The sequence below is a fragment of the Rhynchophorus ferrugineus genome, unplaced genomic scaffold (assembly GCF_030347505.1).
Source record: "Rhynchophorus ferrugineus isolate W39M unplaced genomic scaffold, kcgeb_rfMv2 rfM1, whole genome shotgun sequence".
Lineage (NCBI taxonomy): Eukaryota > Metazoa > Arthropoda > Insecta > Coleoptera > Curculionidae > Rhynchophorus > Rhynchophorus ferrugineus.
In genome coordinates this window covers 37,660,612-37,669,887 of record NW_027472580.1, presented here as the reverse complement: position 1 = coordinate 37,669,887, position 9,276 = coordinate 37,660,612, and the positions used below count along the sequence as shown (strand labels likewise).

General features: G+C 33.5%; 2 protein-coding genes across 2 annotated transcripts; both read right to left on the bottom strand.

Moving 5' to 3' along the window:
* Positions 1-1,731: 1,731 nt before the first annotated feature.
* LOC143196579 (carboxylic ester hydrolase-like) lies at positions 1,732-8,210 on the bottom strand. The gene is made up of 8 exons (XM_076404367.1): positions 8,084-8,210; positions 7,894-8,026; positions 4,474-4,668; positions 4,226-4,422; positions 4,027-4,165; positions 3,799-3,971; positions 1,922-2,053; positions 1,732-1,863 (listed from the first exon to the last, which is right to left on the bottom strand). Exons 2-7 carry the CDS (start codon positions 8,006-8,008, stop codon positions 1,928-1,930), a joined length of 945 nt encoding a protein of 314 aa, XP_076260482.1. The 5' UTR covers positions 8,009-8,026; positions 8,084-8,210; the 3' UTR covers positions 1,732-1,863; positions 1,922-1,927.
* Positions 8,063-8,428, bottom strand: LOC143203094 (para-nitrobenzyl esterase-like). Its single transcript, XM_076415255.1, has 2 exons — positions 8,303-8,428; positions 8,063-8,248 (listed from the first exon to the last, which is right to left on the bottom strand). Exons 1-2 carry the CDS (start codon positions 8,426-8,428, stop codon positions 8,063-8,065), a joined length of 312 nt encoding a protein of 103 aa, XP_076271370.1.
* Positions 8,429-9,276: the final 848 nt, after the last annotated feature.

Genomic DNA, 9,276 nt, shown 5'->3' with positions numbered 1-9,276 from the left:
AATACCGTTTTTATAAAGTTTTTATCTGCCTTTTTAGAGCTTTATGACGGTATTCTGGGTCTCTCTGGAAAGTCAGTTCTTCACATTTTATTGCCGTTGCCTGGTCCCTAGCTGATTTAGAAAAGCAAAGCAAAGAAAAGCAAACCCTTATAAGTAACTATTGGTTCCAACAAAATGTGATTAGCAGACAATATACTTTCAGAGTGGGTGTGACATACACGCCATCTTAAATAGGGCAAACTACGACAAGTTTATATTCACGTTAAGTTTTTCAAATAAAATGGATCCGTATGATCGAAGATAATTGGGCTATTTTATTGTAAATGTAAGAATAATTAAGATAAATGAATAACGAAAGTGAGTTTATCATCAGGAAATATATCGCAATACTCCCCAAATATTCCGAAAGGAAAACTGAAAATCCATTAAATTTTTACCTTTTCCTTTAAATTCCAACTTTTCTTCGTAAGAATATTTAAAAAATTTCTGGGCATTAATTGAATTAAAGACCACTTCCATAGTCACAGTTGATATTGTTATTATTGACTAACCGAAAGTCGCGTAAAATTCCGATACAGATAACCGACATCACATACCATACGGCGCTGGACTAAATGTAGCGATATCTCCATTTAAATATCGGCCTTGTTTTAGACCGTTTTGCCGGTCAGGGGGTAGCGGAGCACCGCGCGGGTGTTTGAAGGAGCTGACAGAGCACGATTGTGTGGCCCAGATAAATAATAGCGATAGCGTTAATCGGTTGCCTACCGACGGTATGTTATTGCACTGCTACACATTATTGCACTTATCCAAGTTCTTTATCATTTAGTATAATAATAATTCGCGAATGCTAAGTGGGGTATTTTAGTATTTTATTAAGGTTACATAATTATTTTTTGGGAGCTACTTTAAATTTTTTTTTGGAAACACTGCAGCACTGCATACACTAGCCGCAACTGATTGCAAAAAAATAGCGAATACCCAGGAACAGAATCACTTATTTATTGACTCTATTGAGCCAGTGTTCAGAAAATTATTTAGTGAATTACACCAAGTAATTCAACATATGTCAATATGTTATAATTCAATATATGTAATATTTCAAAATTTATTTTAACATTGTACAGTAAAAGTTTGACATAGCGTAACTAACGAAATAACATATTCGTCAAAAATAAACCCTAACAGATTTCACAATATCTCATAAGCAACTAAACAAACATTGGTACAATATATATTGATCAAAATATTTTCCATCATTTTCTACAGATTTTTTACATATTTCTGGCGATACCGTGTCGAAAAAACATAACGATCCAATCATCGATCCATTTTCGCATTTCGAAACCGCATACCAGCTAAGCCACGCAGCATCGATCAGACCAAATAGTAACCAGAAGGCGCTATGTCCGATAACCACCTCAGAGTCAGCAGAATTTCATTAGAGCTACAACAGTATATGTACAACTCTCGCATTGTCATGCAAGATGATGATTTTGAGCATCTGTTACTAGCTACTATTAATCTTTCTTGCAACAATACGTCCAAAAATGCAACTTTAAGCTATCTATATTTTACATCAAAGAAATGTTAAAATCATCGAATTTAACAATTAGGATAGATTATGTGACAGATGTTTATATTGATACTTCGCTTTTTCAACAAATGATTCGCGATTAAAAGACAAAAGCACAATTTTAGTACTCATCAACTTTACAAAAATACTTTACTGGTATTTAGCAAAATTAGTCCAAAGCTTAACCATTCTACGTCTCGTGAGAAAATCAGCTTCAGTTTGCAGAGGTAGTGTACTAACATTGAATAGATATGGTATATCGTCAGCATGTCCTACATCTCCAGCACCTTTTATATTAAATATTGTTTACAATGGTTGCCGCATTGTTGAAGTTTAAATACATACCTGAAATTAAATCACGACCGCGACTTTGACTACTAGTGCCATAAAAAGATAATTGATACATATACACTGTGGAAAAATTTGGAGTATTACATCCTTGTAGCAACTTCGTACAAAGTAAGTGTCGCTCTTCCACTAAAAATAAGTTGCTCATTTAACAATAACACAAATTTGAGTTAGATTTTGAACCCGAGCAGATGAGAACGGTTCTTAACCTTATTTGACTCCCTGAACCCGAAGATATTCAAGCCGTGTGTCAAGATTGGTTCTAGTTTTTATCTCGTGCGTAGTGCATAGTGATATCTCGTGCATAATGGCAGCACTGCGCTCTTATCACTGCTCTCAGCTGACGACGTTGGATTAAACATTATTTGGAACTTATTTTTCTGCTATGATTGTGCTTCGGAACGATTTAAATTATTTTTGTAGATGTTCTATGCTCGGTAAACTGAAAGAGGTGTAGTAAACACTGACAAGTTATATCTATCAAAATTGTTTTGTAACGAATTCAGAACAAGATTGTACGTGTGGATACTTGGTACAGCTGTTACATAGATGATTACTACTTTTGCTCGAATGTCGTCGGTATAATTGCAAAAATAACACAATATAAACAGCCTGATATATCATCTGTATCAAAGCCAATTCAACGCATGTAATGTAACTGTAATTATAATATCATTTAATTTGGCAAAGTAAACCGATTTGGTTCGCGATTTGAATTTATGGAAACAAAAGGCAGAGTTGCTTGCATCACGATTGCAGGAATGGAAACATCTTGACACTGAAACACAAGTCATTATATACAGAAATAGAAAGCACGTGATTTCTCAGTTCTACAGAAAAAAAATAACATATGTTTTTACAATGCTATCCAAGGTTTATTTGATGTGGTGAATACACCATATGATCGAATTGAATGGCGTTTGTTCGTAGATGATTATAAGTACAGTGTACAGAAGCTCCAAAAAAACATCCATTCCGATTACTCATGCAGTATAAAGTGCGGAACGCTACGACACAGTCAGATTTGGTCAAAATCAGATACAATGATAAATTAATGGATCATTTGTGGCGATCTAAAGGGCGCCACTAAGAAATATTGAGAAATACATTTATTTTACTTAATTTCGAAATAGTAATCTATTGGCTGAGATGTAAGCTGGATTCACTAAAATTTGTTTGTTTTTGTATCGCGACCCATCCGTGCATTCATCATCATTTTATGAGAAATGAGTAGACGAGTCATACCAATTATGAGTCAGGACAACAAAACCTGTTCTCTACGCCACATGTGAACCCATAGGACGTTTTATTACCACCTTTACACATTAAATTTGGCCTTATTAAGAACTTTGTAAAAGAGCTCATCACAGAATCGGCTTTCGAGCACTTAGACAAGTTTTTTCCAACACTATCATACCCAAAAATCAAAGGAGGAATATTTGTCGGACCTAATATTCGAAAATTGATGTCTGACGCAAGTTTACAAAATGTTTAATGCCTGATAAAGCAGCAGCATAGGCATCGTTTCAAAGTGTGAATAACACAGTGTTATAATATGAGCGTTTACTACTAGATCTTAGTGCATGAAACAAATAAAATGAGAAGCTGTATAAAATACTCAGTTCAACCTCTGTTCGTTTCTGATTTATAATTTTCAATTCAATATGTGACCGTTAATGGTCAAAAATAGTAAAATTATGAATTTATTGAATATTTCGAAAACTAGAACCAATATTAAAGAACGAGTTGCTGATTTGGATTCAGCCTTCCAATTGACCTTATGAATGAAGGAATAGCTTTTTGTTGCTCAAGTCCAAAACCGTGTATACTTGTATACGTATAATTATAAAGGTATCAGTAATAGCAGAGCTTACATTAAGCACTGCTGCCAAATCGTCACTGAAACTTCCATTCTCACCAACATAAGCTGCATGAATCTTTTCGCCGATTTCTGTTTTATTAACTCCATCCTTCAAAGGCATAGTTGGTAACATTGTGCTTGGATCGGAGTCTACCGATGCAGCAACTTGCTCGACAAGAGCAAGAGCTACAATAACATTAAATTACAGCTACTCCTACTAAAGAGAAAATATATATATTACTAGGGAAAAAAGTCCAACTTTCCTCCAAATTATGTCCTAAGATAATAGGTACTTGATTGTATGCTCCTGATGCCAGCAATTCATATCGAGGGTCGGTGATAAAGGATTCATTTGTTTCCACTTCCAACAATGGGCCAAACTAAGACAAATTATTACTTTGTGAGCAATAATAATCGGAATTGTTAATTAATAAACTTACACTATAGCTTAAAGCAGCATCTCGCAATGTATCAGCTTCGATGCCTTGTAGAACTTGTATAACTTCTCTAGAATCACTGCTACTAATAATAGAAGAATTATAACTATGAGCCAAAGCATAAGCATTTGTTCTAGGCGTTCCAGAACTGATATAAGTTAAAGCGTTACCGCTCTGCAATATAGCAGCAGTATATAATCCTAAGAAAACAGTCCAATAAACTTCCTCATTTCAAAAAAATATCTAATTACCTGTAGTTTTAGGGCTGACTAAATGATCACCAACAGACATCGCACCAGCGCTTTCACCAAAAATCGTAATACTATTGGGATTTCCACCAAAATAAGCAATATTATCTTCCGTCCATTTCAAAGCCAACAGTTGATCCTTCAGTCCACCATTTCCAGGAAGTACACTATCCTCAGTAGAGAGAAATCCGAATATACCTATATTAAATATATTGAAGTTAATCAGTGTTACTAGTTAAATTTACAACATGATTAAACGACTTAAGGGATGAGTTTCAACATTTACTGATATCAGTTGTATAAATATCAAAATTGAATCAAAAAGAATTGTTAGACAGATATTTTCTGCCACAAAAAGAAACTTATAATATATCCAAATAAGTTTTGTATATACGTCATCTATATTTGTGACGTCAAAACGTCGCAATGTTGCCTTATCAACTCTGAGTTTTAGTCAAATTTAGCTTTGATATACAACAAAATTATAACCTAAATAAATTAATTAAACAAAAATACTGTTATCAAATATAATTTATTTTAACATTAGCGTAAATCTAAAGCATATATTATCGAAGGACTTATAACTATAATGAAGTACACAGTTATAATAGTTTGTAAGTTACGGTTATGTTCGATTATATTTACATTGAACTCTTTTCCATATCACCCATGAGTTAGGCGTGTTTGTAGTTGTATGTAGAAGGCCTAATCCAAGTAATATATTTTAGTATCATTAGACAGCGTACTTCCTTTTAACTCTTAGTTCTTGTGTCCTTCAGTACTGTGACCTTGTAAAGACATTTTGATATCAGCGTATTTCTCCTTATTTTGTTCTGTCAATACCTGTATACATCTTTCTTAATAAATTTAGATTTAATTAATGCATTATTTTTAATTCATTTGCCATATCTGCAAAACAGTTAATATTTTTTCTCTCCTGACACATTTTAACCAAATGGTCATGTATATTCTGACAATTACACACATATATGTGGAGATAAATCTTTTACACTCTACAATAATATTTCCTACATTTATCATATATTAATTATATACGTACCTTTACTTGTTTCCACTCTCATCGCCCTATCTTAGAAATTGGCAGCATTGAATCATATCATATTTAGAAAGTTTCTTTCTAGTGAATAACTAAGCTGTTATATATCTAATATTTGTTCACAATTCCATCATTTGTCAATTTCTTCTTCAATGTGTCTAATAGAGTTCATCCAAACCGAAGGTTTTATTAATCATTCCTGTTTTCAGCGTGAAATACGATATATCTGCAATGAATTATTAATAAATGTTATGACTAATTGAATTTAAATCAATTGTTATTCCTACGTTTACCTTTTTCCATAAACTTCTGTTGTCGTAACATCATTTTTGGGTATATTAGTCCCATTCTGAAATATCCATCTCTCATCTAAATACATAAATTGAAATAATAAGTCTTCCTTCATTTTATTATATGCTTTTAAAAATTGTATTCTTTTAAAAGCAATATTCGAAAGTTTCATTAAACATCTTCCATACTTTTCAGATAGTTTCTTTTGAAATAATTGTATTAAAATATGTTTGTATTGAAAAAATACTTACTGTTTTTATACATTTCATATATTTAATATCTGAGTTCGGAATTTTAAGTTAAGTTAACTTAAGTGTTTAAGTTAAGAGTAATAATAAGCAATAATTTAAAAAATGTATCAAAACAAGCCAAGTATTACAATAACTTTGGCCGGTTTATAACCTCTTATCACTATTGTTTTGAAGAATTTTGAGAATGTTTGATAACCGGGCGACTTTAGCAGGCTAGTTCGGTTACACGTTCGAACTTATCAGACAGCATTGGGTCTCTTTTTATGTCTCTCATTGCCTGATTCTAATACGAATTTACAAATTGCAGTAGGCAATACATTAAACATCTTGATGACGTATGTACAAAACTTCTTTGGATGGACTATAAATGTTTTCTAACACACATAAAGGCGAAATTACTTTAGAAAGTCAAAAAAAAATATTGTAAATCGCAAAATCATCATGATCGTTTTACTTGGAATTTATTCCAAGTAAAAATACTCGGGTTTCCTTTTTTTTTCGAACAATCGAGATGCTGAAATTTTTAGCGAAGGAAATATTATCCTCTCACCAATAACATGTGGATAGCCTTATGAACTTGGCAATTAATTGTGAAATTTCATAAGAAGCCAGGACAAGATTATGAGCTTGAGTTTCTTATGAAAAAATAGACTCCATATTGTTTTTTCCTATTATTTAACTCTCCCTTCTTATTTACGAAGAATTCTTTTGGCTTTTCTTTATAGTCAGGATGTTTTAGTTCCAAATGCCGCTGCAACTTTTCAAGGTTTCATTGGTTCGTTGGATAGTTCGACATTGCAAATTACACATAACGGTTCGTTATCTGTGCCCTCCATGTGCCAAAGCCGAAGTGGGTGTAATATTTAAGATATTGTCGGATCCATGACCCCTTTTTCTTTTTTGAAGATTCATTTACCTGTTCACCGTGTACCCGTTTGTTGGAATCAATATTAGAACTTGTATTTGGCTGTACTAACTCACTATCACTCAAGAGTTTACTTGTGCAGTTCCCGGAATTGGAACTTTGTTTTATTACTCATTTACTGGTTACGAATATTTACGATGCGTCGATAGATTGTAGGTATTATTTTAAAACAAGGTGGGAATGTTGTAACCTGATATTTTATTTTGATGGCCCGATACCGGGTCTAAAGTCCCTATACCCTGGCTCCAGAAAGTTTCATACCTCGGTCTCCAATTCGACCGCAGATTCCAATGGTCAGTTCAAATACAGCACCCTATTTGCAAAGGCGTGTACAGCCTACTATTTCTACTCCTCTGCAGAAAAAAATAAACTTCCAATCCTCCAGAAAGCGACTCTGTACAAAATGCTGGTTCCTCCAGTCTGCCAAGAGCACAGGTGTGGTACAGGTATGTCTCTGAGAGACAACTTGAACTACTCCAAGTGTTCAAATCCAAAAAAGTCCGCTCGTTACTCAATGCCCCATGGTTTATGAAGTGTAAGGTCCTCCATAGGCGCCTTAGAACACGACAACACCTTGATTAAATCCCTACCCATCCACAAACCTCGGTAATAAAGCAACTACGACAATCCCAGTCGTAACCCGCAAAACACTCACTATCCCAAACCCGAAGCGACATCAGCAAAAAACCATTTGGTTCTAGCTGGTCATCATGGAATAAGAAAAAAAAAGATACTGGGTCACGATCCCACAAATGGGAATATTTGGTCTAAATTATAGACTTGCAAATCATCTCAAAACAAATTCATTATAAACAATTTAAAAAACTATTTTCATTAAATATCTCTAGGATATTCAACTAAAATCGGGTTTAAAGTTTAAAAGGTAGAAGCAAATTTACCTAATCTATAATTACATGTCACAACAATTACGTCTTCGACCAAGAATGGCGTGGGATCGAAGAAATTAAAATCACCCGTGCCAGATGCAAAACCCCCACCATGGATCCAAAACATCACCGGATATCCAGATGGCTGAAACAAGTATAAAATTAACTGATTCGTTACGATTCACGGTGGGCCGAAACGAACATCATCGGAAGGTAATTCAGGTGCATATAAATTGGCAGTGAGGCAATCCTCACTGTTGCCAGATACAGGTGTTGGATCGCCTGAATACGAATAGGAAAATATACATGCCGGTCCATTAACAGTTGCATTCAAGACTCCATCCCAGGGATCTGGCTTCTGAGGAGGCTGAAAACACGTCAACCTTCACGGTTCAACCAGAACTGCAAATTGAAAACTCACCAGAAATCTCAATTCACCAACCGGCGGCTTCGCATAGGGAATTCCTCTCCACGATCGAAATACTGCGCCAGTAGCGGTCTCATATTCGATACCTAATAAAGCGCCGTCTTCAATCTCCACAGTCATATTGGAAGCCTATAAATAAAAAAGAAAATTGACATCGTCAGTGTGAATATTATATTTAAATTAAATCAAATAATTATAGTAATTTACATACATAATTATTTTCGTGTTTAAATAACTCAAAAATACTAAATAAAAGCTCGTGCAGGTAACAAGATGCTAATAGATACTTGTGCTTGATTGTGCTGGCAAGCAGGTGGCCTATTTTAGGCAATAGTCTCTTGGCCTTTCTAATTCTGGTCAGATTAATATGATCCATAATATATTTTCAACAAAAAAACTGAACCTATTTCAAAAAATAAATAAGGAATTCACTAAAAGTTAAAAACATAATCAAACTTAGATTTTTAACAGAAAAAAAGAACATTTTAAAATAAAATATGTACATAATAAGCTTTATTATAACTATGCTAAATAAAAATAAACAAAACCCTTATTTAACCTATCTGCTACAGGTATTTCAATTTCTACTATATAGACACAATTTAGCTTAATACACACCGAAACCTATTTTTCTAATTACAATATTATTTTAACTACTACCTGACTACTTTGAAGTCGGTGCCGAACCCAAACAGTTATATTAATTTCGATTTGTTTCGTTGGTAATTTAATTTTTTGTATATGTCCCAAAATTATATTACTATGTTTGTATTTTTTGAGCTCAACTTCAAATTCCAAGTTTGATTATTTTTTAATTTTTAGTGAGTCCCTTATTTATTTTTTGAAGTCCGTTCAGTTTGTTTGTTAAAAATATTTAATTTTTTCTTTTTAGTGTTAGATATTTACTCAATAAATTACGCAGTTATTTTATTTAATATTACAAGGGGTAGGCCAAGTAAAAGTGCAGC

Coding starts and splice junctions, on each gene's coding strand:
- LOC143196579 (XM_076404367.1), bottom strand. CDS start 8,008: ATGTTTTGGATCCATGGTGGGGGTTTTGCATCTGGCACGGGTGATTTT. Junction 4,166..4,225: donor ATGCTGCTTTAAGCTATAGT/GTAAGTTTATTA, acceptor AATTTGTCTTAG/TTTGGCCCATTGTTGGAAGT. Junction 3,972..4,026: donor AAGTTGGACTTTTTTCCCTA/GTAATATATATA, acceptor ATGTTATTGTAG/CTCTTGCTCTTGTCGAGCAA.
- LOC143203094 (XM_076415255.1), bottom strand. CDS start 8,428: ATGACTGTGGAGATTGAAGACGGCGCTTTATTAGGTATCGAATATGAG. Junction 8,249..8,302: donor TTGGTGAATTGAGATTTCTG/GTGAGTTTTCAA, acceptor ACGTGTTTTCAG/CCTCCTCAGAAGCCAGATCC.